Source organism: Anguilla anguilla, chromosome 7 (genome assembly GCF_013347855.1).
Source record: "Anguilla anguilla isolate fAngAng1 chromosome 7, fAngAng1.pri, whole genome shotgun sequence".
Taxonomy (NCBI): domain Eukaryota; kingdom Metazoa; phylum Chordata; class Actinopteri; order Anguilliformes; family Anguillidae; genus Anguilla; species Anguilla anguilla.
In genome coordinates this window covers 42,547,931-42,575,297 of record NC_049207.1, presented here as the reverse complement: position 1 = coordinate 42,575,297, position 27,367 = coordinate 42,547,931, and the positions used below count along the sequence as shown (strand labels likewise).

The 27,367-nt window shown below is 47.0% G+C and overlaps 2 protein-coding genes across 4 annotated transcripts in view; one reads left to right on the top strand and one right to left on the bottom strand.

Annotated features, from left to right (window-relative positions):
• The window catches only part of LOC118232208 (sister chromatid cohesion protein PDS5 homolog A-like), a 34,875-nt gene extending 21,065 nt beyond the window's left edge, over positions 1-13,810 (top strand). Inside the window, exons 21-33 of the mRNA XM_035426964.1 lie at positions 1,241-1,399; positions 2,114-2,182; positions 2,770-2,906; positions 3,549-3,672; positions 3,819-4,023; positions 5,586-5,700; positions 7,748-7,880; positions 8,392-8,511; positions 8,621-8,683; positions 9,503-9,648; positions 9,950-10,037; positions 10,311-10,660; positions 12,397-13,810. Of these exons, the coding sequence (XP_035282855.1) occupies positions 1,241-1,399; positions 2,114-2,182; positions 2,770-2,906; positions 3,549-3,672; positions 3,819-4,023; positions 5,586-5,700; positions 7,748-7,880; positions 8,392-8,511; positions 8,621-8,683; positions 9,503-9,648; positions 9,950-10,037; positions 10,311-10,660; positions 12,397-12,400 (1,713 nt within the window). The 3' untranslated portion in view covers positions 12,401-13,810. The remainder of the gene's footprint in view (positions 1-1,240; positions 1,400-2,113; positions 2,183-2,769; positions 2,907-3,548; positions 3,673-3,818; positions 4,024-5,585; positions 5,701-7,747; positions 7,881-8,391; positions 8,512-8,620; positions 8,684-9,502; positions 9,649-9,949; positions 10,038-10,310; positions 10,661-12,396) is intronic.
• Positions 13,811-15,089: 1,279 nt separating this feature from the next.
• LOC118232303 (ubiquitin-conjugating enzyme E2 K-like) lies at positions 15,090-27,157 on the bottom strand. 3 transcript variants are annotated; one of them, XM_035427189.1, is made up of 8 exons: positions 26,908-27,157; positions 26,364-26,531; positions 22,473-22,566; positions 20,566-20,624; positions 19,461-19,543; positions 18,880-18,979; positions 18,403-18,531; positions 15,090-17,443 (listed from the first exon to the last, which is right to left on the bottom strand). In XM_035427189.1, the coding sequence occupies exons 2-8, from the start codon at positions 26,424-26,426 to the stop codon at positions 17,369-17,371; spliced, it is 603 nt and encodes a 200-aa protein (XP_035283080.1). In that variant the 5' UTR covers positions 26,427-26,531; positions 26,908-27,157; the 3' UTR covers positions 15,090-17,368. The 3 variants fall into 3 exon arrangements, with proteins under 3 accessions (XP_035283080.1, XP_035283079.1, XP_035283078.1); XM_035427188.1 differs by lacking the exon at positions 26,908-27,157 and adding an exon at positions 26,648-26,901; XM_035427187.1 differs by lacking the exon at positions 26,908-27,157 and having other exon boundaries at positions 26,364-26,901.
• Positions 27,158-27,367: the final 210 nt, after the last annotated feature.

Genomic DNA, 27,367 nt, shown 5'->3' with positions numbered 1-27,367 from the left:
TTAGAAGTCAAACAGGCACGGGCCTAGAGGATTATCAGTGAGCGTGCCTAGAGGATTATCAGGTTCTAGGCCTGAGAGCCCTGTGACAGAACAGGCCCAGAAGGTGGTCTAGATCGATGGTAAACAGCCCTGTTCCCGGAGGTCTACCGTCCTGTAGATTTTCACTCCAACCCTAACGAAGCACACCTCATTCAACAGCTATGGATCTTGATGAGAAGCTTATTAGTACATTAAATTAGTGGTCAGTTTGTTCTAAATCATGATAACTTACTGGATGGTAACTCTCCAGGAAGAGGGTTGGTTAGCACTGATCCTTATGTCCAAATAACTACAGAGGGGGAAGAGGTTTGTAGAATGTGAATAGGCTAGCACGTTTAGCTTCAGGCTGTAGAAATGAATGGAGCAGACCGAACCGACCTGTTAAACTGAGTGGGGTCGCCTTTTAGCCGATTCCCCGCGGTGCGCCAGGCTGCACCAGCTGGGCTTGCGAACGCTGGCCTCGCACGTGCCGTCCGCGTTCACGTAGACAAACAGCTAACGCGGAGCGTTGCTAGGCTACGCTTGTTGCCTGCGGCGCTCTAGGCATATCAGCGCAGAACCTGCTGAGTTTTTCCATCGCAATCGCGTCCGCGGTGTTTTCGGATGCTAATTAGCGGAAAACCCCAGCTCCGTCAGTAACTGCGAGAACAGTGGTAACGTCCACACGCCGGGCTGTTCTGGCTTAACTGAACTTAGTGTAAATCCAGATAATGAAAACAGGTGACAGTTTTAATTGTGACTTCAACATCTGGCACGTGAGTTAAAGTAGAGGAACGCCCTGCTTGGTGCAGCTGGTCCAAGAGATCAGAGATTGGGTATAAGGACCAAGGGTATAGGGAGTATATCCTGGAGGACCGCAGTGTCTGCTGGTGTCTGGGTGTTCTCAGCACCTGCGGTTCATTCAAGTTATTGATTGGCTGAAGAATCCATGCACCTTGTTCTCAAGGCCTTTTAATTGGCTGTTTATTGAAAGGAAACCTCAGAAACTCACTCACAGATGCTGTGGACCCCTGGGACTTTAATTGGACACCCCTGGGTTACAAGAACTAAGGATACGATATAGGGGCGTAGCTGTCAAAATAAAAGTTGTGCAAACAGGAATAGGTTTGATCCCGCTGTGAGAAATGAAGCTGAGCCGCTCTCCGCGCCGAATGACTGACCCTCCGCCGCGTCCCCCCCCCCCCCCCCCCCCACCGCGCAGCCCCTGTCCCGCAGCCTGAACGCGGACGTCCCGGAGCAGCTCATCACCCCGCTGGTCTCCCTGGGGCACATCTCCATGCTGGCGCCCGACCAGTTCGCCTCGCCCATGAAGTCCATCGTGGCCAACTTCATCGTCAAGGACCTGCTGATGAACGACCGGGTGAGAGCGGGGGGGTGTGGGGGCGGTGCCGGCAGAGGTCGCCGCGGTCGCCGCGAGATAGACAGCTTTGACGGTAATTGGAGCCAGTTTAGGAGAGCCGCGGAGCTTTCTCCCAGGGGCTTGTGTTGACGCCGAGGTGACGCGTTGGCTGACGGGCTCGTAATTGAGTCGGCCTGTCTGATTCTGATTCGCTAGTGTCGCTTCACGGACAACAGTTTCCATAGAGAATTAAAAAAAAAAAAAAAAAACACTGATGAAACCTTTTGAGCCCAAGGGAAAATTTTTTAAAATATCCTTTGAGCCTTTAAAATGGAGTATGCTGAACTCCTGGAGGATTGTGGGAATTTTTTTTTATGAAGGCTACGAAATGCAGATTAATTGGGGGATCTAATGAATGTGATTCTAGAATATACAGTAAAATCTGTTTGAGTAGGGGTGTTGATGATTGTAAGCATATGCCTTTCCTCTGTGGCTTAGTGAACACTAAATGGAGTGCAAAAGGAATCACTCAAGGTGTTAAAGTGATAAAGTTTTTTTTTCTTGACGAGTGCTCGCTTGTTTAGGCAATTATGACCGACAGCACAGAAGTTTATGCTGCTCATTGTTAGCTGTTACAGCTGTGCAATCTATACAGAACCCCCCCCCCCCCCCCACCCCTTCAAGTCCAACTCTCCAATTTTGAACAATGTTCTCCTGGTTCCCTCCCCACCTCAGTCCATAGGAAACAAGAACGGGAAGTTGTGGTCCTCAGACGACGAGGTTTCCCCTGAAGTTTTGGCCAAGGTAAGTAATGCCCAGGACACGAGCCTTTTGTACTATGCAGTAAGTGCGTACCCAACAGGAAATTCTTATTTTGACAGTGTGCTCATATCGAGCCCTGTTTACAAAGCTCATTCAGATTGAGTGCATTGAACTGGTTTCCCTGGGTCTCACTTTGGTGCGTAACACCAACGACCGTAAATTGTAATTCAGCGAGCGCGTCGAATTCAAACGTTCTGAAAAGTCAATACCAATTTGAGAAATGTTTACGAGTGTTTTGTTGAAGCTCACAAGAGGGCGGATGGAGGCGCACGTTCTAAGCTCCAACTAAGCACTTAAACTGGGTTTTCTCTCTGCGGAACAGCTTGAGTTGGCCTTTATGAAAGAGAATGGAACAAAAGCTGAGGGTGTGTGCGTGCAGTTTGTAAAGGGACAAGGCGCGGTCGATCCTTTAAGGTCCAAGTTGGCCTTTTAAGTGAACGGTCGCTGCCGAGACGTGTCCCAGGTCCACGTTCGTTCGTAAAAAAGACCGTGAAAGCGCGGTCGTGGCAGGCCCGGTCGTGACCGCCGGTGGCTCTGAACCCCCCCCCCCCCCCCCCCCCCCCCCTCAGGTCCAGGCGGTGAAGCTGCTGGTGCGCTGGCTGCTGGGGATGAAGAACAACCAGTCCAAGTCGGCCAACTCCACCCTGCGGCTCCTCTCGGCCATGCTCGTGAGCGAGGGTGACCTGACGGAGCAGAAGAAGATCAGGTACTCCCCCTGGGGCGCGCGTGTATACGCGACCGACCTGCCCGTCTACTGACCTGCCCGTCTGCCTACCTGCTGACTTACCTGCTGACTTACTGACTGACTTGGACAGCATGAATGGGAGGTCAAACCAGCGCAGGCCTGTTGATACTGAGAATACACATTTTGTACACCTCTTTACGCTGCCACCTTGGCTCAAATGAACACTGAACTCTGGGTAAACGTAAACATAGGTGAACCATCGGTTTGCTTGCCCCTACCTATGCTACATTTAACACTAAACCCTTAAATCCGTTTGTTGCTTCAAAACACTACGCCTGCAGTGGCACTTGGTTTGTTTATTGTAGGATTATGCATTAACTACTGTCGGTTGTGACACTGATGGCTTGGTATTGGTCGAGTTCCTTGTGAGTAGAGCACCTGTTCAAGAACATCTGTGTGGGTAACACCGTCCACTAAAGGCCTGGTATAACATGGTTTCCTGAATTTTGCCACGTCGATAGGTCTGCCAATGCAAGGCACTGTATTTGTTACCGTTTGTGACGTAGCCAGATTGACCCCTCTCTCTCTCTCTGTCTCTCTCTGTCTCTCTCTCTCGCTTGTTCTCTCTCACTTGCGTTCTTTCTATATCTCTCTCTCTCACAGCAAGTCGGACATGTCCCGGTTGCGGCTAGCGGCGGGCAGCGCCATCATGAAGCTGGCCCAGGAGCCCTGCTACCACGACATCATCACGCCGGAGCAGTACCAGCTGTGCGGCCTGGTCATCAACGTGAGTCCCGCCCCCGCCGGGCCTCCCCGCAGTGCGATTGGACGTCCTGCGTGTGACGGACAGATGGCCACCTCTGTTCTAACGACCTTCTCTGTTCTTTTTGTCCCTCTCTCTCCCTCTCTCCCTCTCTCGCTCCGCTCGGACAGGACGAGTGCTACCAGGTGAGGCAGATGTTCGCCATGAAGCTGCACCTGGCGCTGGTGAAGCTGACGCTGCCGCTGGAGTACCTGGCCGTGTTCGCCCTGTGCGCCAAGGACCCGGTGAAGGAGCGCCGCGCCCACGCCCGCCAGTGCCTGCTCAAGAACATCAGCGTGCGCCGCGAGTACATCAAGCAGAACCCCATGCCCCACGGTCAGTGGTGCCTTATCACACGGTCTGTGCCCCACGGTCAGTGGTGCCTTATCACAGGGTCTGTGCCCCACTGTCAGTGGTGCCTTCTCACAGGGTCTGTACCCCACGGTCAGTGGTGCCTTATCACAGGGTCTGTGCCCCACGGTCAGTGCTGCCTTATCACAGGGTCTGTGCCCCACGGTCAGTGGTGCCTTATCACTGGGTCTGTGCCCCACTGTCAGTGGTGCCTTCTCACAGGGTCTGTACCCCACGGTCAGTGGTGCCTTATCACAGGGTCTGTGCCCCACGGTCAGTGCTGCCTTATCACAGGGTCTGTGCCCCATGGTCAGTGGTGCCTTATCACACGGTCTGTGCCCCACGGTCAGTGGTGCCTTATCACAGGGTCTGTGCCCCACGGTCAGTGGTGCTTTATCACAGGGTCTGTGCCCCACGGTCAGTGGTGCGTTATCACAGGGTCCATGCCCCAAGGTCAGTGGTGCCTTATCACAGGGTCTGTGCCCCACGGTCAGTGGTGCCTTATCACAGGGTCTGTGCCCCACGGTCAGTGGTGCCTTATCACACGGTCTGTGCCCCATGGTCAGTGGTGCTTTATCTCACGGTCTGTGCCCCACGGTCAGTGGTGCCTTATCACAGGGTCTGTGCCCCACGGTCAGTGGTTCCTTATCACAGGGTCTGTGCCCCACCGTCAGTGGTGCCTTATCACACGTTCTATGGTCAGTGGCACATTTATAACAGGGTCCGTGGTCTGTGCCGAACGGTCAGTGGCACCATATCACACATTCTATGGTCAGTGGTACGTTATCACAGGGTCCACGGTCGGTGTCCCACGGTCAGTGGGACATTATCACATGGACCTCGGTCTCTGTCCCAAGGTCAGTGTCACAGTATCGCATGGTTCATGGTCAGTGGACCATTATCACACTCTCAGATGTTTCACAGTCTGTGTGCAATGGTGAGTGGTTCAGGTCAGCCCTCCCATCCATTGAAGGGGTGCATAATCTGCATAATCATAAAAAAATAATACGTTTCAACATCAGATGTAAGTGTGGTTAGATGAACATGTTGAATAATAATTGTATGGTAAAATTCTGATCATCACAGGGCTCTTCAGTGAAGACGTTCGGATAGGCGCCAACCCTGACCCAAGCTTTTCAGATTGCTCTAATCTGGAGTTTTGTCCTGTGGAGTCATACCGCACACTTACAATATCAACAGTTGTTTGTTATCGTATCCCATTCTACTTATGTTTCCACCTTTTTCCATTTGACTAAATGCTTAAAAGTGTCACTTAACTTAGTGTGATTCAAATGTCGAGTAGCGTTAGCCTTCACTGTTGCCAGGCTCATACGCTAGTTTTCTGCGTGGCTAAAATGGGAAGCTCCTGCCCTAAAATGAGCGCTCTTATTTTAGAAACCAGTTCCGTCCCTTCAAGTCCCGCTAGACGCACGTAATGGGGGGGGGGGGTGTGGTGGGGGTGAGAGACTAATGCACATTTATATTTTATTTTTCTTCCCGTTTTTTTATAGTTATTGAAGATTTTTCTCTCCTTTTTCTCCCCTCAGAGAAGCTGCTGTCGCTCCTGCCGGAGTACGTGGTTCCCTACATGATACACCTGCTGGCCCACGACCCGGACTTCACCAAGCCCCAAGACGTGGAGCAGCTCCGTGACATCAAGGAGTAAGTGGGCCGGGGTGGGGTCAAAGAAACAGGATTTAAATTTTGGGGTCTGTGTCGTTCTTTGTGTGGGTTTATTGGTCAGACACCCTAATTCTGGGCCTCTCATCAGCACATATAATTGAAGCTGTATTTTCTGCTGGTGGAATTTGGTAGCCTCACACTGAACTGGTAATCCACTATGTCTTCTGCAGGTCCTCTTTTTGAATACAAGTTGACAGGCGGGATTAATCTGCGATGAACTGGATTGAAAAGCTTTTTGTGCAGTGCAACACATTATTAACCGGAAGGATTATGCTTGTCAGGTGACACGAGTTAGCTTTCACAATCACAATGTCAGCCGGTTGGCAGACGTCCGCACGCCAGCGACCCCTTGTGGTCGTTCGGTTCCCCCACGAGCTGCGCCTGACCGTTCTTTTCTCCGGCCCGGCGTGTGCACGAGCTTAACTGGCGTACCGCGCAGCGAAAAGCGGGCGTGGCCAACGCATGTTTCACAGGAGAGCATGTGCCTGTCTGCACTCTCCAAAATTTAGAGAGGGGGCTGGCCTCAGCATACAAATTCAATTGGGCACTCCAAATTCAGGGATGGCTGGAACATACTCTGGTTTTCCAGAGTCTTTCTAGAATCATTTTTAACTGTTATAAATATTTCAGAAATATTCCTTGTTTTTGCTATTTTCCCTCCAATGTTTTGAAAGTGTTTCATTAAATTGCCTGGGGGCATTTTCTGTTAGTAGACCTTTCTAATTTTCAGTAATAGGTAAAAAGCAAAAATAAACCCATGTGCTGACCCGTATTGATTGTCTGTAATTGATCTGTCTTCGTCCCTTGATTATGAACACAGCTGAACGATGTGGGAAATATTGCCCCGGGGCATTGTTCTGTGACTGGACGTGTGATAAATAAACGAGGAGACGATTCGGGCGAGTTATGACACGTAACGGCGGCCACGCGAGGTGGCGGTATCGTCGTCTTGTCTCCGGTTGACTGAATTGCCGTTAACGACCGGATCGCCTCCAGTAAAAGCGCAGCGGAAAACAGACTCGGCAATAAAGACGGTTCCTCCTTAGCGCTCGTGTTCGTGTCACGGTTGGAGTCACGCCACTCGCTGTTACTGAAACATTGACCAGTTTAAGGAAATTGAGCGAGAAACATTGCCATCGTCACCCCTTAGGTCGATAAAATGTTTTTATTTTTATAGCATTTAGTCCATATCACTAACCCCCTTCATTCACGCATGTGTATTTTTTTAGGTTATTGAAAGTGGAGTGGAATGGAGAAAAACACGTGTAAAAAAAAAAATTGCACTTCACGTTCAGAAACCGCGACTGGGAGCAACAACGCTAGTTAACAAACTCGGACAGCCGTAGAGTCGATGCCGGAGGATTAAGTTCGAAGCCGTCGGGTTCGCAACCGCTCTTGTGGTAAAGCCGCGATCGTTATCCGTTTGCAATCTATCGGCTTCCTGTCCAAAACGAGAAACCTAAACGGCTTACGTTTAACGTGTCCGGTTTGCACTGCCAAAATGTTCGCGAGGCGCGGTTTGCGTGCGAAAAGGGGGCAACGCCGTGAACGGAACTGTCCGGGCCGCGGTCCAGTTCCGCCGTTGCAGCTTCACCCCTCCCGCTAAATACACAAGCGAGGGGAGGGGAAAGGTCGCCAGGTGTGACACAGTCTTTAATGCATCAGTCAAAAGAGTTTTTGACAGTAGAAGGTGCTTAAAGGTCAACGGCACTTTCTCTTTTATGGCATTTGGCTGTAATGTTTCTTTTTTTTTTTCGTGTGGGGGGGGTGGGGGTAAATGTAAAATAACATCGAGAACATGTATTGCACCATGTTTTAACCCTTTAAGGTGTAAGAACAGTGAACATTCTAATGCTGATGTCACACTCGCTACTGGTAACGGGAAGCAATGGTGTTCTATTACACTGACACTCTACACTGACTTGGAATTTTGGAGAAATAAATTCCATAAAAACCTTCTCACCAAAGAGTTAAATGTACAGTCCTTTCCACCACATAACCCTGCCACTCTGCTCCGCTCACTCAGGTGTCTGTGGTTCATGCTGGAGGTGCTGATGACCAAGAACGAGAACAACAGCCACGCCTTCCTCCGGAAGATGGTGGAGAACATCAAGCAGACCAGGGACGCGCAGTCGCCCGACGACCCCAAAACCAACGAGGCGAGTGGCCCTTTGACCGCGTCGGGGCCCTTTGGCCTTGTCGGACCCCTGTGCTCCCAGCACCCGAGCTAGACTTCAAATTAGGCAGCAATGTACTGAGCACGTTTCAGTACTAGGAATATTTACCCAGTATGATACCTGATTATATCCACTCAACAACATGGTGGTCCTAATATAATTTCAGCTTCAGGCACCTTCTATATGCCTGTAAAATTAATTTTATAATATTACAAAATATGTCTTTAAATGAAGATTATCATTCATTTGAAGCTCTCTGTTTAAAGTCAGTACACATTTGGAATATGAAGTGCTTGTACATACCAGAGAGGAGACAGCCCTCTCAGTGGGGTTTAGGAAACACGCACGTGTCCAATCGAGCACTCTGTCGGACTTTGTTTGGTAAACTTTGCTAAAACTCCCAAGCGTGAGAACACGGACCGTGCTTGTGCGTCGGTAACTGCCCTTTAAGCAAAGGTTGCCTAAAGGTCATCCGTCTCCCGTTGCGCGACAGAAGCTGTACATCGTCTGCGACGTGGCGCTCTTCGTCATCGTCAACAAGAGCACCGCCTGCCACCTGGACTCGCCCAAAGACCCCGTGCTGCCCACCAAGTTCTACACGCCGCCCGATAAGGTCGGTGCCCCTCTAGGCCGGCGCGGCCACACCGCGGGCAGAGAATCATCGACCGTCTGCCCGGCAACGTCCCTCCGTCTTCATTCTTTCCCCTTGCCTTGTTTCGCAGGACTTCAAAAACGACAAAGATTACCTGTCGTCTGAAGCCAGGACGGTCCTCCTGACGGGGAAGGTGAGCGCTCCTGCCTTCACAGCAAAGGCTGCCCAACCCTGTTCCTGGAGATCTGCTGTCCTGTAGGCTTTCACGCCAACCCTAACAAAGCACACCTCAATCGGCAGCTAGGGGGCTCATTGAGCTGCTAATCGGTAGAATCAGGTGTGCCAAGTTAGGGCTGCAATTTAAACCTGCAGGTTTTCACACGCCGGGTTTTCATTGGTGTGTGATGTTATCATCTGACTCCTTCCCTGTCCCCCAGCTCCTCCTCTGAACTACAGTCTATTTTAGCATGAACTTAAACCGTAAGCTAATCGACGCTATGACTCATAACTCTGTGCAAGGTTGTGTTTGGACAGCTGAGCGATACCTGCTTAAACACTACGAGACTCTCATTAGTTGAGAGAGTTCATTGGACGTTTACATCGACACTTCCACGGTTTCTAGACCACGTTTCTTTTACTGAGTGGTTAAAGAAATCCTGGCCTTCTGGTCGGGGTGTAATAGTACCAAGAAGCTCCCCCCCAAAACAGGTTGAGTTCTGTTAGTAGAACATAAATGGAAATTAGCAAAAAGTAAATTCCATTTTTTCAGGCAGAGTAGTCACCGTGTGGAATAGCCTGCCATGTCATGTAGTGCGGGCAGAAACTCCGGGGATTTTCGAGACCAGGCTTGATACAGTGTTAGATACTATCTAGTTTGTAGGTGAACAGAGAACTAGGTGCAATTTAGTTTAGAAAACGGTGAGCATTGTTGGGCTTGTCATTATGTTACGTTCATACCAGCCCCCCACCCCCCAATGCTCCAGCGCTAACGCTAAGCGCATTTCCCCTGCAGCCCAAACCCGCAGGAGTGCTGGGCGCGGTGAACAAGCCGCTGACGGCGACGGGGAGGAGGCCCTACACCAAGAGCACGCCCTCCGAGACGGCCAGCAACGTCAGCAGCAACTCGGAGCCCAGCTCCCCGGCGGGAAACAGGGCGAGGTGAGGCCCCGCACCGCGCCGCCCGTTACCTTCACCGCCATTCCCAGGGTTATCAGTGGTGGGGGGTTGCAAGCTTGAATCCTGTGTCCAGTTGTATGAATGGACAACAAAAAAAATGCTGCCCAGGTCAACCTGCGGCATCTACTGAATGCATAAACACTGTTATGCAATTACAACTGTGTAAATGATTCGGGCTAGTGAACTGTATAATGGCCTTTCCTGACACTGTGCTAATGAGCACGCTGGGCCATTTTTAATGCTTTTTCTCTGTGTTTTTTTGTTTGTTTTGTTTCTTTTAAAGGGAGGTGGGTACAGAGCCCTTGGAAATGGGCGCGAGGGAGAACGAGGAGAATCCGGTGAACGTGGTAAACGCTGACGTGGAGATGAAGGTGAGAGGCCGGCCTTGAAGAGACCCTCTGTCTCGTGCTTGCTAGATTTATTCTACCCTTTCGTTCTCTCCCTCCTCCCCATCCCTCTTCCTCCCCCCATCCCTCCTTCCTTACATCACTCATGCACACACGTACTGCAAGCACATGCATACAGAAGACCTACGCATACACAGTCGCACGCATACAGACTTGCGCGCACACACACACACACACAGGCTCTATCTGTGGGATCACAGCACTCAGGCTGAGCCACCTCTCCGCCTCCCCTCTCAGGACGTGAATTCGGAGGCGGGCCAGGGCAGCGGGAACCAGAGGGGGAAGAAGCAGGGGGCGTCGGCGCCCCCCGCCAACGGCAGCGAGAACAGCGCGGCCCCCAACGAGAAGGCGGGGGCGCAGCCGGTCCCCAACAAGCCCCGGCGAGGACGGCCCCCCAAGTCGCTAACCGCCAGCGCGGAGAAAGAGGGCGGGACCGGGGCGGGGCGGGGCAGGAAGAGGGCGGCGGCTGCGGCGGCGGCCCAGGACAGCACCGTCAGCCCCACCGTGCAGCCAATCACCATCAAGATACCAAAACAGCAGAAGGAAACAGACAGCAATAGGCCACAGAGACAGGTGGACCTGCAGAGGTACGAGTGCGATCTGTGGCCGGGCTCTTAAGTGACGGGTATGCTGTGCGTCGGGCTGGGCACAGACCTCAGCCCCCTACGTGCCCGTGTCTGCGTAGTCTTTACACAGCCCGCGTTCCGCGCTGTCTCTCAGCGTACAGCAGCGTCTGGCATTCAGTCTGTAATCCATAATCAGCGTTCCCACACGTCCCGGAAAACCGCAAATTTTTGTTAATTGCCTTCTCCAGTTATGGGAAAAGTCATGTAAAATAAGAAAATAGCTGAAATGTCCTGTAAAATATCTTTAGCGTGAAGTGGAAAGCTGGTCTGCAACTACACACCCCACAGTCAGTCAGTCACGCTCCCCTGTGATCACAATCTAGCAGGTGTTGGTCACAAAATGTCCTGGAAATGTCTGGGAAAATGACAGATTGAAATGAGTGGGAGCCCTGGATCAGCACTAGATGTCGGTTCACCATTCAGTTCAGTTCAATTTAATTTGTGCAGTGCTTTTCACAGAGACACTGTCACAAAGACTCTTTTCGAAGGAAACTGAGAGGAAAATTGGGCAAAAACCAGGCCTGAACTAAACTCCCCAAACCAGGAGGAGTCTCAGGGGGGAGCCCATCCTGGCCAGCCCAGTGTAATAGTTAATATAGAATGAACAGTAATAGAAATGTAAGGAGGGATCTGAGAGAGCACATGCTTGCCCGAGTCCAAGCGTTGCGTTCAGTGGAAGCGTCGCAGTCATCGTCATGGCGGCAGTTGCTTTCCCTCCTTCAGCAGCTTGCTGGCTCTGTTCAGCGAGGAGAACGCGGAGAGCGAGCCGGACTCCAGCCAGGGCAACGGAGGCAGGCAGGAGCGCCCCCCGCAGGCGCACAGAGGGCAGGACAGGCAGGGAGAGGCAGTGAGAGTGAGTGCGGTCAACACAGCTAGGATCCTGGCTAATCTTTAGCCACTTTATTACATCACGGAGGCAGTGAGAATAGTCGCTCCTGATTGGACACCGTCAGTATGGTTCCATCGGTCTCACACCACATCTACATGAGCTAGAGATCTGCAAGTCATTACACACCGCAGTTAGCAGTGGCTGTTGGTAATGTAGGTACCACAGGGTGGGGTTTGAAAACTGTAATGCTGTAACAGGTTCCAGACTGTCCTGGGGTAGTCCTGTGTATACTGGTTTTCAACACAGGCAAAAGTCCTTGCAGAAATGTTTAAAATCCATCTATTTTTTTAACTGATTTTAACACAGTGCTGGTTTGGCTCTTCCCCATTTGTTTTGCCTTTTCATTCTTGATTTTCCACAACTGCTTTCGTTTCAATGACCAGGTCCTAAATACTTTCAGCCTTTAGGGCTTAAGTTGATTTGATTGAGCTGTAGGCTCATCAATGAATTGGAACGTCTTTCAAAAGGAATCACTTGCCACAGCATTTCAGTCTTCTTTGAGCTGGTCTGATTTTGTTCAGACCATTTCTGAAAATTTTGCATGAAGGGCAGAAAATCATTCATCACGCATTTAAGCGTGTCTCATTAAAAAACTGTTAATAGCTCGCTATGCTTCAGGGAGTGTAGTTATAGTCGGAAAGAGAACCAGCGTACACAAAGGTTGCCCTAGACCACAAGTTTGGTAACCACTGGTTTGATGAAATAATCTCTGCTGGGATTGTCACAGGTTCTGTTTGACCAAACTGCATCCTCCTTTAGTCCCGCTCGCTTCATCCTGCTTTTTTTCTTTTTTTTTCTTCTCCTGCAGGTAAAAAGAAAATGGCCGCAGAAGCGTAGGTGGTAGGAGAGATGACCTGCCTGTTTCAGGACCCGTCAGACCTGGTTGTACAGACATTCTTCCCTTTGACTCTTAAATAGCTCTTCTGGTCCCCGAACGGGTCCCAAACCTCTCTCGGACACACACACACACACACACCTAGCCGCTGCTTCCTAAACCCCCACGGGCGAAGCAAGCGCTCTCCTCAGCGGAGAAAAAGTATCCGAAAGGAAGAGTAAAAAAAAAAAATCTAATTGGAAAGGGTTCAAACCCAGTACGTAGGCCCGGACAGCCATCTGCTCGCTGTGGGTGCTGATCTTCGCTCCACTGGACACGCCTTTTTTACCCATAGCCTTTTCCCATTTAAATTCAGCCCACAGCGCCATGTTAAACCCATAATACCTTCCGTGTGTTTTCGTCATGTCTGACTTTACTCTCTAAGTGTAGATGTTATAATCCCTCAGGTTCATCACCGTTTTAATTTTCATTCTTTTAAAAAAACGGGAACTGCGGAAAGCCGGTTTACCGTTGGTTTTAAGCTCAAGTCGCCATACCGACAAAGCATTTGAAGCCAGGCGTCTGTGACTGGATTCGTCCGCAGAGATGAGAATTGTAGGCTGTGGAGTGTTTCTGCATGAAGAACGCCTGAGGCCGAGTCCAATAGGCAGGCTGTTTTTGCAGTGGCGTAGAGGGCCAATGAAGTACGCTTGCAGGGGGTTTCCACTGACTGACTAAACTTCATCTCCCATCATCCCTACTGTGAAGTCTTCGATGGATGATCACTGTGGCAGTTATCTCCTGTACTTCCTGAATAACGCAAAGACACGGGCACGTTGTTATGGCCGCACTTGTCGAGTGAAAATAGGCACTTTTAGTCGGGGGGGGGCTCAAACATTAAAAAGGGAGGGGTTGTGTTCATATTAGGATTTTGTCACCGATTCTGGGGGCACATTTAGTTATATTTGCCCCCCACCTGTACAGGGGGGTGTTCAGGCCCGGACACACGAACCCCGAACACACATGGCTTTTCGTTTTCCTGGTCTTTAACTGCTTGTTCTAGTTTCCGGCTGTGTTCCGATGTTAACATTCCCCCAGACTCGCGTCTCTTACAGAAGTAGTTCCTCACATAAATTTTAGCCACGTGGAAAGAATTGTTGGGGGGTGGGGGGAGGGGGGAGGGGGGGTTCTAGCAGGTGACTGTGGTTTCCTTTTACGAGGCCTTTTATTTGTAACTTAGTGCAGATTTTACATTTTTGTATCGAAATGAGGAGTTTGCAAAATAAAATGTACATTTTTTCTTCTGGGAAACTGTTATGCTTAAGAAGAGGTTTTGAATAAAAAAATTTTTAAAAGCCATCTTGGAATTTGGATGCTTGCAAAAAAAATAAACATTGAATTCATAACTCTGATGACATTGTTTTTAAAGGTTTTTCTTTTTGTTCAGTGTTTAATATGCTTTAGTAAAATAATGCACTAATTGAGCCCAGGTGTTCTGGGGATTTGCACGTTAATAATCACTGTAAATGACTGCGTTTCTTTTCTGCGTAAAATACTAACGTTCTGCAGTGCAGACTCACCTGAAAGGAGAGCAGCGGCTTCAGGGTGTGCACGTGCCATTGCGGGTGAGCTCTAGGCTAACGTGCTACGCTCAGAGCGCTAAATCACAGAAGCTGATAGATATACGACGTGTGTTTTCGGGATGCGCGATAGCGTCAGGGTCACATCGATATCGGTATAAATAATGACATAAAACTTGCAGCCGTCGGCCGGTGAGCTACGGTCATGGCTGATATGGCCGCAACGTGCCTTCACCGGGGAGGCGAGGCATTTCACGCACTGCTGACGACGTAAATTAAATGCTAATGCGAATCGTTTCCGTACAAAAGCTAAATAGCGACTCGGTTGCTCTCTAGAACATCTTAGGGACGGAGTGTGGCACAGTGGGTAAGGAACTGCGCTTGTAACCGTAAGGTCGCAGGTTCGATTCCCGGGTAAGGACACTGCCGTTGTACCCTTGAGCAAGGTACTTAACCTGCATTGCTTCAGTATATATCCAGCTGTATAAATGGATACAATGTAAAAGTGCTATGTAAAAAGTTGTGTAAGTCGCTCTGGATAAGAGCGTCTGCTAAATGCCTATAATGTAATGTTATCTGAAAAAGGGCCGGTGTGGGTGCAGGTTTTTGGTTTAACGCTTCGCAACGGCACCTAATTCAGCGAATGAAGTAACAATGGCCTTCAATAAACAGCAAAGTATTAACTCAGTTGGGCTGCCGCAAGTATATACCAGAGGGGAAAATGACCATTCACTATCAAAGAAAATGGGTTGTGGGACAGACTTTTTGAGTTGACAGTGGTGAGTGTTCACCAGTGCAGTGTCCAGGATGACACCTTAGCACTTAGGGCAAGCATTATGAAATTCATACACACACACAAAACAAACTACAGTGGAGTTTTGGGGTTTTTTTTTTTTTAAGTTCCCTTTCCATGTTTTTAATCAAAGAAATATGACAGTTTGACAATAAATAACCATGCTATACTGCTTAATCTGACTTTTGAAGGGCGAGAGTGGCAAGACCCAAACGGAGGAATCGGCAAAAACTGTAGCTGCTTTTCTTTTTGTCCGTGCAATATTGATACTAAGTACAACAGGAAGGAAGACGTTAGGTATACATTTTTTTTTGCATAATTCCCCCCCCCCTCTTTTTTTTGTAATTTTATTTCCTTTTTTTAACCAAAAATAATTCCAGCCATCAGTGGTGCATTCTAAGATGAAATGTCACAAATATGGACAGGACATATGGGTGTATGTATATACATGGGAGGAGGAATCGAGTTGTCTGTTCTTCCATCCCCGCCCCGCTCTGTACAAGCACAAGGCTGGGGTTGTTGGGTATGTACATTTAGGGGGCTACTGGGCGAGAGCGGGAAATTGGGGAGAAGGCCGGTGATGGAGGGCGTGAAGATGGGGTTGAGAGTCTTCCCTCTCCTGCCCCCAGAGCCACATTCTGGTACCAGCTGAGGGCAAGTGGTTCAGTGGTCCATGAGCAACTCAAAACTAAACCCATTGCGCTGTGTTCCCACTGAAATTGCGCGACTTGTACTCGCCGTGTCCGGTTCTAAAATGATGGCAGTAAAATGGCCTCCTCAAAGCTTGCAACACGCACAACCTTGGGGGAACCTTTTATCACTGGTATGAAGCTGCCACAGCAGGATTCGGGAATTGATATTTGCCCAGGTGAGGGAACGTTCTCTAGGGTCCTCTTAACGTTCTATATTGTGCAAGAACGAGGGGCTCGGAAGAAATGAGTGGTTTCCATCTTTTTGTGTTCTGAAAAAAGGTCAGTTCAACTTAAAACTTGTTTTCCTTTTAGATTGTTAGAATAATGATCAGAAAAACATACTGGGCAACATGTTCGCTTTTGTGGTAAAGAACCAGTCCTATAAATCACTGTTGGATGAATGATCTGCCTAAGGAATTAATACCATCTACTCCTTTTGGAGGCAGGTTCACTTGGTTTTGAACACCCAGTGCAAAACAGACTTTTGAAGTGCTAAATATGTGCTAGCGTACACTAGCTAAAACAGGGCACGAGATAGTGTGGCCATTGTGTGTGAAATGGGTGAAGGTAGCACAACTATTCCTTACATGGCAAACTAAGAAATACAAACCACACCTCTTTAAAAAAAAAAAAAACAGTTAATGAAAAGTATTTTCAGCACTATCTGGCCTCTTGCACAGCATTTAGATGAATGCAGGACGTGGTAAGAGGCAGGCGACCCCTTTCTTCAAACGCAAAACAAGCAACGCCGTTACTGCCTAATAGCACTAGCAAGTGGAGCAGTTACAGAGCGGAACATTCCATCATGTCACAGGAAGGGGGCCACAGACGCAATCTCCATGGCAACCGGCACAGTGGTGGGCCAGCTAGGCTTAACTTGGAACATGCCCAATACTGTACCATACAGTACAGACACGGTGAATTTAACCTGAACAGTCGACCTTCGGCGGGTTAAATGGGGGGGGGGGGGGATACTGGTTTTCCTGCACACACAAACCTGGTGAACGAGGTCAAACGGTGCTAGCTCCACACAGGAACACAAGTTACACGTGAGTTGGTAAAGCACCGGAGTGGCAGCGTTTTCAAGTTAAAACCAGTCAGGAAGCAAAATGATCCAGTTTCTTTCATGCCAAGGAGTAGCTTGGGTTCGAGCCCACAGAGGCCCGGTACTGGTCTCTGCCAAAGTGTCGCGGTACCACCGCCCTCAGCTACGAACACAGGCACACTGGCTGCCCATGCCACAGTCCCTATGGCAACAAGTAACGGTCACTCTGCTTACCATTGGTTGGGAGTTTTTTTTTTTTTTTTTTCCATGAACACAGGTGAAGTTCATAACTTTACAGTACTGAGGGAAAAAAAAAACTTAAAATATTTCACCACGTCCTTTTTTTAATTTACACAGACTTTAATAACTTTATATACAGATGAACTCTTTCTTTTGTGTGATTGTAGTTGTGGGTGTGAGGTTTGCATTTTATCCGTTTTTTTCCCCCCCAGCTAGATTATGCATCATCAGATGAACAGTGACAGTATTTTCCTTTCGCTTGCACTGAAAGAGAATCTAAAACGTATTCCTACAGGGAGGCAAAAACCGAAAAATGAAAAGGGGGAAAAAAAGGGGCATCGGTGTATTTGACTGTGGGCTTTGAGTAGGTGGGTAAAGAGGTGGAGGGGGACAGAGGTGGTGTAAAAGATGAACCGAGGGTAGACTGACTGGTATGGGTGGAGGTGGTCGGGGGGGGAGGGGCTGTGGAGATTACGGTACGGGTGGATTGGGAGTGGTAACAAACGGAGGAATAAAACCGACAAAAAAAAATGTACGGAGGGATGGAGGAAGGGACCGGCGAAGGAGGAGGAGGAGGACGAGGGGTCGGGGAGGGGTTCCGGCCTTCAGTGCAGACTCAGTTGCTGAGTAGTAGCTCTGTCGCCGTTTCCACGTCCCAGGATTTCGAAGACAAAGCCACTATTACTGCATTCTGTCAGAGGGAAGAAGATGATAGTGGCATTAGACTTCATTTTACTTTTGGACTTACCCAGAGTTCCTTGCAATGCAAATGCACCTGCCCTGGGATTAAAGTGCAGTAATTCCCTATAGAGGGGAGGGAAGTAAAATCCAAAGAAGTGGAGACGCCAAGATGGCGCCGCGGATGGCTGCCTCGGTGTGTTGACCAAAACAAATTCCTCGTATGTGTAAACCTACTTGGCAATAAAACCTGATTCTGATTCTGACTTGGACAATTTGTCAACTACCTTACTAAGCAATGTACGCTGACATGACAGAGGTTTGAACAGCTCGTTCAGCCCACCTACTAATACCATTTACTTACAAATGACAGTATCTAGCGCTGCCGAAAGCCTGTACTTGAATATCCTGAGGGTACATGCCTCTACTACGTTTTCTGCCAAGCTATACCACACATTGACATCTCTGTGTGAAGGAATACCTCTGGATCTTTGTGGAAAATGTACCTTTTGCTCATTTCTGAGACTGATTTTCTGTTTATTCTTTTAAAAGTTTTGAAAGAATTTACACCGTGCATCACGAAAACTTATGAAACTGAGCAACTTGCATATTCAGTGGCACTAACTGGATTATATTCACCAGATATACAAGGACAAACTAGCAGTCTAACAAACTGCCTTCTCTAGGATTTGGCTAAAGAACCAACAAAAAAAAAAAGCTCAGCACCTAGAAAATATGCCAGTTTTGCTAATTAGCTAGCTAGTATCTTGTTCCCTTGACCAAAGGAGATTTCCTGACCCGTAATGGCAAAAGAGAGGGAAATGAAATGCTGTCGGAAAAAAACACCTCAAACATGTTCCTTTGAAGAGGAAATGGTCGTCACAGTCGCATACTACTCAAACGTGCATTTTGTCGAACCGGTTCAGTAAAATGCCTCACTTGACGCATCACTGTTGGTATTGCCGTGCGCACCTTATCGAAGCCCATGGCACACAGTTTGTCTATTTTTCGGGTGTATTCGGGACTGGAGGCGGGCGCTCCGGCGTACACGTGCGACCAGAGCCGGGCCGTCTGTTTGAACATTTCGGGGTTCTGCTTGTACTGGGAGAGGGAGAGAGAGACAGAGAGCCGTGACCGAGCAAAGCCAGGAAAGAGCCCACAGTCGCAGCCAATGAAACCGTACTCTTGAAATGAGACATAATAAATATTTTGGCGCTTTAAAACAGCTGTTAAAGAGGCTGAAGCTATAATCTGCTGACCCTGACATTTATAGGAATGATGTGCAGTTCATTAAAGCTGGTTCAACAGATCAAATAAAGCGAAAACTGAAAATGCTCATTTAAGCTGTTGCTGACTAGGACCGAGTTTGCTGCTACTTTGTCAAACTCGTTCTCGCTTCCAGAGGGAAAACGGGCGGACTGAGAAACGGACAGGAAGGGCTCCTCTAACCTGATTGGCCACCACTGCGTCCTGGGGGTCATCTGGTTCTGCTGCTGCCAGCAGGGCTTGTAGTGACAACAGCACCGTTCGTAGCGTCATGGCTGCTGCCCTGGGGGAGGGGGAAGGGGGAGAGAGAGGGACTCAGTGTTCTGTACTCCAGCACTGAACACGGTGGCCATATCGCGCACCAGTCCTAACCACCTGTTCCCGCGCTTAACGTCGGTATCAGTCACAGCTCGACAGCACAGCGGTTCAGTAGCAGCTAAACACCGGTTCTGCACACGGTTACTGAACTACACGTCGCCATTAATCAGTTACAGCCCAATACAACAGCACTGATAACAGATCATAAACTGCAGTACCAATCAGCTGCAGCCCAAAACACCAGTATCACTACCATTTACTGTACTGAATACAAGGCCACAACTGACAGCATAAGTAATGACACAAATTTCACGATAGAAGCGCTAATTACAGATACACGCTCAAACTAAACAAGAGGTGCCATTACCAGCATGTCACTTTTTAGCAGCGTCAGGCATACGTCTCTGGTGAAAATGGACAACAGAAGCACGTTTCTCAGAACTTACCACTGATCTTTAAGAATATCCAAACATATTGCCCCGGTGACCGAACTGATATTCGGATGCCAGATTTTAGTAATAAACCGCACCTGGAAACAAAGAGAGGCACAGCCGTAAGTCATGGTGCGGGCAGGTCGAGGAACTGGCAACCTGACAGAGACCGGAACATAAAGGCTAGAGAGGGCTTAGGAGTATTATTCTCAAGAGCCTATTGTGTGAATGTACAGAAAGATTCCAGGAATTGATAAGGAATTGACGGATGAGCCTGCACAGCAGCACGAATACAAACCCGCTTCCTTTCACCAGTCTAAAGAAATGTTCTAAAAAAAAAGAAAAATAAAAGTCTACACGCTCAACGGCAAGCACTGATCTGGGCTCATAGGCATCCTGAACCATACCTGAGGCGATTTTGTGCCCAGTCCCTCTGTGTTGTTCCCATTTACTTAAGCTAAGGTGTAAGATCGCAAATATGTGAGGAGAACATTTTTAACAGAACATTCTCATGCTGATTTAATCCTGTAAGGTGTAAGATAGGAAAAATGTGATTAGAATGTTCTTAACTAAAGAATGTTCTTAACTAAACATTCGAAAGCTGATGTAACAATTAGGCTACTGGTAATTGAACGGAATGGAGTTCTAGAACACTGACTCAGAAATACTGAAAACATTTTTTTAAAACCTACTAGGTTAAACCACTGTTCCTGAGGTACCCTTTTTACTCTTAGCTGAACAGTTTCCACATATGTTGTAGTTACACATCACACCTTGAAATGCATGTACATATGAATACCAGTATGTGGTTGACTGTGTCACATGTAAATGTAGAATGACATTTGTTAAATGCAGCGACACTGAGCCCAAGAAAAATTCCCCTAAGGGGACAATAACGTATATCGTATCGTATCACCTGTATTATTCACATTAGTCACCACTGAAGTTACAACCACAAAGAAAAAAATTGTCTTCACCAAAATCAACAAATGAGAGCAAGATAAGCAGAGAATGAACAGAACCTCCCATAAAGCAATTTGTTTGAGAACAGCCTAAATGAGAAATTTTAACTGGCTTGCACAAAATATGTATATTTATCCAAAAAAATGGGTACGCTCACCTTTGGCGGATTGAATGGGTACGTCTCTGGAATCTTAATTTCTAGTTGATACCTGCCACCTGCGAGAAGAAAAACACAGGCTGGGACTGGGAGGGAAAAAGAAATCCCTAGAGCTCGGTGAGAATCCCCAAAACCCCAAACAGAAAATTCTGCTCCACTCCTAAAATAAACAAGAAACATTAATGTAGCTCCAGTGCTACACTAGAGTGATAGTTAACATTATTTAAAATAATGTGCCATCTTGTTCATCGGATTATTTTAAATAATGTGCCATCCTGTTCATCAGATTATTTTAAATAATGTGCCATCCCGTTCATCTGATTATTTTAAGTAATGTGCCATCCTGTTCATCGGATTATTTTAAATAATGTGCCATCCTGTTCATCTGATTATTTTAGATAATGTGCTATCCTGTTCATCTGATTATTTTAAATAATGTGCCATCCTGTTCATCTGATTATTTTAAATAATGTGCCATCCTGTTCATCGGATTATTTTAAATAATGTGCCATCCTGTTCATCTGATTATTTTAGATAATGTGCTATCCTGTTCATCTGATTATTTTAGATAATGTGCCATCCTGTTCATCTGATTATTTTAAATAATGCTCCATCCTGTTCATCTGATTATTTTAGATAATGTGCTATCCTGTTCATCTGATTATTTTAGATAATGTGCCATCCTGTTCATCTGATTATTTTAAATAATGCTCCATCCTGTTCATGTATTTATCAGTCCGGTAAAGTGCCCTGTTAAAATCAGAACCGTTACAAGTCATGGTTTAAGTGGCCGCGTCCGAGCGGCAGGGGGTTCGGTTCCCCGCTGTGACGGTTCTGCTCCGTGATCTAATCTCCATCTGTAACCCTCTCTCTGCTTTCCCGGATAAACTGGGGGGGGAAAAAAAGTCGAAAGGAGGGCAAACAGCCTGCTCGGAATAAACACTTTTGGAAGCAGCTGTTTTCCGAACGCAGAGTTCCGCGCGTTCTTCGCCGCCGAGAAATGAACCGCTCGTACGTGGAGCCGGTGGTCCTGCGGTAGCGCCGTTTCGTTAAATGAAATCCGGTGCGCCTGACAACGAGGCCGAGGCGAGCGCCGAGACTCGGGTACGGGAACGCGGGCGTCGGTCGCAGGCGGGTACGGAGCTGACGTGCGCTCAGGGGGGGGGCGGCCGGCGGGGTCGGGACGCGATCGCGGCCTCGCTCTCCGAAACACCTGGGGGCGGGATCAGGCCACGAAACGAGCTCATTACAGCCTCTTCGATATGTAAGAAGGCCAGCTGCAATAATGATATGCCTGAGAAAGACCCCGAAAGGCAACGGTGCATGCAGAAAAGAGGTTAAGTACAGGACTTATAACTATAATACTGGAGGTGTGAATTCTTGGGCAATGCACAACAACCCGGAGCAAGAACTTCACTTTGGTAAACATCAAGCTATATGCCATGTAATCATTTAATAGTGCATGTAGTGTATTTTAATAAGTTCAACGATTAGCCCTGGATATGGATGTTATAGGAGCTAAGAGATGTAATGAGAAGCCCTGTATAACAAAGTCTTCCTACTGCCTGACCTTGAGAGATGCAGGACACAGACACGGCAGACAGACAGAGGCAAGGAAATTCAGCCACGCCCCGACGCCACACTTCTCTGGGGTTCCCTACTCGAAATGACGACACCCGCCGAAACGCAAAGACATCGCACCTCTTTATCGCGCTACTTATTAGCCCACGCGTTAAAGACCTGCGAGTTGAAGCGCTAAGTGAACAGCCCATGGGTATCATTAAGCTGAGGACCTCCTCCACTGCTGTTGACTGGCTGTGGAAAGCATTCGGAGGCGAAACCGGAGGCGGATTTTAATGCCGGCGCGAGCGGGGCGTGTTCGGGGAGCCGGAGGCGGGAGTACTGACCCTCGTACGGCGTGTCGGGCGGCCCCGCTATCTCCCCCTTCAGCTCCGTGAAGTTCTCGTCCACAAGCTCCACCTTAATCTGGTTTTTGCTCGTCTGTCGGAAAAGAAACGACAGAACAGGCAGTGAGAAAAGGAGGAAGCTTTACAGAAGTAAACAGCACGGAAACAACTGAGCAGGCAGTGAGAAAAGGAGGAAGCTTTACAGAAGTAAACAGCACGGCTACAGCACGGCTTTCTGTAGCTAGCTACAGGTTACATACCGTCCGTCAATTCAGTCCAACCACAAACAGTCGTCTTAAATATTACGAAACTGAAAGCATACACAATACATTCTCATTCATTTTGATCGCAAGTGATATCACAATATTCATTACTTAAGATTGAGACCACACGGCAGTCTCGTTAGCTAGATTCAGAAATCTGAACATTTTATATTTAATAAAGTTCTCACATGCTACATTCAAGCATACTTGGCTCATGTGGTGTTGACTTGAGTCTTTGTTTTTAAGAGCAACTCTGTCATGGGGATATTTAATCATCCTATATTTGCTATTTTTTATAATACAAGTGCAAACGGGTTGTGCTCGCCTGCAATAACTCACGGTCTGAGGATGAGAAGGGCCAAGTCTGACAAGAGCCTGACAGGTATGGCTACACACACGCCCAGCCTCCATGTAGGCGATGACATAATGGCATGTGACAAAGACCAGTGAACAACAATGGCCAAAAATGGCCATTTCCTACAGATTGAGGGTTATAGCCTATGCCTTTCAGATTAACCACAGGTATGTGTCACCTTACATATATGTTTTTATATTTATTTCTTCACTAAAGTTGCTCTTTAAGGCAGGCTGACTTGACCCCAGGTCATTTCCTCTAGTATTAAAAGTCCGCCACGTCTCACTCTATCCTACATTTATCCTTGGGAAAGGTGGCTAAAGAACTAGGCAGGTTTTGGTCTGCGAATGCATTGTATTATCACTGATTACACGTCGAAATGCAAGTATTTTTATTTTTCTTGGGACAACCATTACACAATACTTTCCAAATAGCCTTTTACAGAATGCAGCTTACAGGTTATTATTTGATTATTCATTTGCAGTTTAGCACTATACAACTACCACTCCAAGCTTGTAAAGACCTTTATATGTTACCGTTACACTGGATATCACATATCAAGCATATGATGGTGTTCAACATGCTTGTCCCATGTCCATGTTGTACCAACTTGTTATTCTTGCATGTGCGTCTTGTTTCCACATTCTGTCACTCATATTTTGTAATCCCATTCGTTTTTTTTCCAAAAATACACACAACCTCACTTGAAATTCAGTTAGCATAACTGACTGTATTAATGGAAAAACATAATCAGGAATAAATAGCCCAAATTATTGACAATTTCTAAAACCGTACTACACTCCTCCCCCCACCACACCCTAGTTCTGCAATCTCAATCTCAACCCAGCCCCCCACCCCCCAATCCAAGATCGCAAGCCTACCTTACACCCCCCCGCACTTCTGCAATCACAATCTTTACTTTTTGACTTGTGCTTAGACTATGGTTTCACTTTCCATATTAATATGTACAATTTTTCCATGTCTTGTTCATTCAACATTTAAATAACATTTGCCAAATCAAGTAAATAGGCCTCTCCTAAAACTTAAATGCCCACCCATACCAACCTTAAACACTAGAAAATCATTACCTTTTGTAAATGCAAAGTAATGAGTCACATCAGTGGTAAATATTATCTAACCAAACACTATCAGCACTAGTCAGTACATCTCCAACCACCAAGCTACTGGGTCAACTTTTGAATTAGCATTTTATTTAAAACATTTTAAAGTCCAGCGGTGAATTCGTTCTCTGCTTTTCTGTCAAGACCTGACGGGGGTGCCTGGCCACTGCCTACCTCAGGAAGGGACACTACAAGGGATCTGATGACTAAACTCAGAAATGTACCATCCTACTCAGAGTGTACTCTGAATTACAGCACTATGTAATACTGCAGGCACTTTTCCAGTGGATGGGGTTTGTATATAACTGACAGCAAAGTTCTGCTAGGACCTAATCTAACCCATTCTGACCACATTGGGACTGATGACAGGGTGATATTTAACATGGGGGGCAGGGCAATGGAATATATTTTCTAAAATGAAGGACTCTGATATCCGTAAGCCACACGCACTGAAAATCAACAGGCAAGAACAATTTCCTACCTGTAACTCATGCCAAGTTTAGCACTTTGATTCAGCTTCTCTCCCCAATCAAGTGAAATTCAAAGGAGGCCACATGTCACTCTACTGTGAAGAGTAGGCCTACAAATGATTAGGTTTTCTTATTTCATTTCTACTTCAAATTCACATTTACATTCCATGTCCATTTCTGGGAATATTGCAGAATTACCAGTGTCAGTGCCTTTCACTCATAGTACTGCAGGTCCTTCACGAAACTGTGAGAATTCAGCAGTGCGGATGAGTACACAGCAAATAATATAACTGCTATACAGATGCACGCACAACACCTAACCTATATATAACTGCGATATAGACCTACTCTGTATATAACTGTACTAACCACCGTTTCTGATGCACCTGGAGAAATTGTGGTGAGGAACCTGACACTTCACCGGATTTGTGACCTAAGAAGTGTCCTGTACCCCACCACACCCAAAACATTCCTCTTGGTTCAGACTGAGTGTAGGGCATGGCTCCGATCCAATACGTGTTCGTTAGCTAAATGCTACCTCGCACAAGTGTCCCACATCAGCTAAACTGAATATACCGGTCGGCCACAAATTAGTTAAATATATATCCATCTGCCATTCATCTATCACATTAAAATGTGTGACCTGACGCCAGTTAACGTCAGCTAATCAAATTTGTGAAATAAGTAGCTAGCTAACGTTATCTAGCTAGCTTTACATGGCAATGAGTAGAGGAGAGGCGTTCAAAATAGTAGCTAGCGTTCAATGACGTGATCCCTGAAAACTTTCATTCAATTGTGAAACATGCAGTCAACTCATGCTGACAGCCATGTTTAAGCTAATTTAAGGTCCGCTAAATAACAAGCACTTACAAGCTATGAAGTGACTCCTACTAACGTTATTGTGTACGCTTGGCTTGCAAGCTACTGTTGCCTGGTTCCTCTACTTCTACACAGTAAGGCCTTTGATAATGCTAGGTAGCTAGCTATTTAGTTAGGTTGGTAACATTACGAGTTTATGCTAACCCAAACAACTATGCGACCAAGTAGCAAGCTAGCCAACTAGCTGGCTACAAGATATTTCTGGTAATACTAGATAACACTGAGCAGCTATCAAGCTATGTAATAACTACCTAACTTATAACCTCATAAAACCAGCATGCTCCACCTGAATATATCAATCGCTACCAATTACGCCCAATGTTCAAAATTATTTGCAAAAACCAATGTGTCCAATCAAACCTACAAAACACTTAGAGTGGCCGAACGCGTAGCTAAATAATTACCTAGCTAGACTAGACTAACGTTAGACTGCTGTTACCAACCCTTAGTCTAACCCCTTTACAAACCCTGCATATACCCATTTCTCTGCATGATGATCTCGTACCACAAGCTACCACTGACAATTCAGACCTGCCGTTTAGCTAGCATAGTTTGGCCCTAGCAGTGTGTTATAAGCTATCGTCGCTAGTTAGCTCTACCCGGCTACCGTCGTTAGCCAATTTCCCTTCCCTCAGCAGGCCTCGATCACTAGCTAGCTGCCAAGCTAGCTATATTACAATGGAAAAAACTAGCTAGTGATACTATATATGGCAGTTTCAAAACCTAAGACTTTGTGATCATACAAACGTTTCATCAAACGTATGCGTGGCTGGCAATATGGTTTAAAGGAAAAAATAGCTAACCTCTTCGCTTTTGAGGACCTCTTTGAACTCCCGTTTAATCCTCTGGACTGCGATGTTTGCCATGATGTTGCCGTCTCCAATATGCAGCTAGCCGTTTCCTGGATCGGGCCTCCCTCCGCTTCACTCTCGGATCCCTCTCGCACTCTGTTTCACTCTGTCACTTTTTTACTCAACAAAACAGACCCCCTCTCCCCCTTAGCAAATGGCAGCTTAAACGAGCGTACTATCGTCGCATGAAATGCGCAAGGCGGTTTGAACAAAAATAAGAAGATAGCTAATGTTACCTTTAATGATTACCACACAACGCCGTAGTCTGTATTGGCGAAAACATTTTCATGCATGCGAGTTGGCTAATCTAATGTTAGCTAGCTACAATGGGAGTCATGTGATTCAAGGGATCGCATATCATATCTTGCCTTGTATAAGTTGCTAATAGTTGTTTCAGTGATTGAAGTTGAAATTAGCTAGTATCGGCTAGCCTAGCTGTTCTTTCCAGCGGGGTCGCTGCAGTTGTTTGCTCATTAATTCAGATAGCACTACCTACCAGCATTGCCTCATTCTGAATGTGTAAAGTCCATACCAAGTTACGATGCGACATCATATAGCCTACTGTGCCTGTTTTTCGTTTACTGCCAGAATACGTAAAATACAAAGTCCTCATCAATGTCCATTTTTATTTTAAAAAATCACTACCATTTTGGTATTTTTTAAATTGCTCATTAGATTTCCTCGTATTAAATTTGCAGCGAGGATCTTAATACCAGTTTAAACACCAGGCAGCTGATGAGAGATATGTCCCCTACTAGTGTCCCTGATTTCATTGCAGACTATTACCAGATGCCTGTATTTAGCCTATAATTTATTGCAATATTTGCAACATTAATTTCCAAGCAACATATTTAAAGATATTTCTACTTTGTCAAGGCTGTCTTGAAATAAGAGAGCTATAGAAAAATGTGTTGTAGAATAATTCTTCAGCCAAAGTATTCTTAAATCTGGAGTGA

Excerpts from the sequence above, each read along its gene's own strand:
- LOC118232303 (XM_035427189.1), bottom strand. The coding sequence starts at position 26,426 with ATGGCAAACATCGCAGTCCAGAGGATTAAACGGGAGTTCAAAGAGGTC. Across the intron at positions 22,567-26,363 it reads AGGTCCTCAAAAGCGAAGAG|ACGAGCAAAAACCAGATTAA; the intron begins GTTAGCTATTTT and ends CTTTTCCGACAG. Across the intron at positions 20,625-22,472 it reads GCCCGACACGCCGTACGAGG|GTGGCAGGTATCAACTAGAA; the intron begins GTCAGTACTCCC and ends TTCTTCTCGCAG.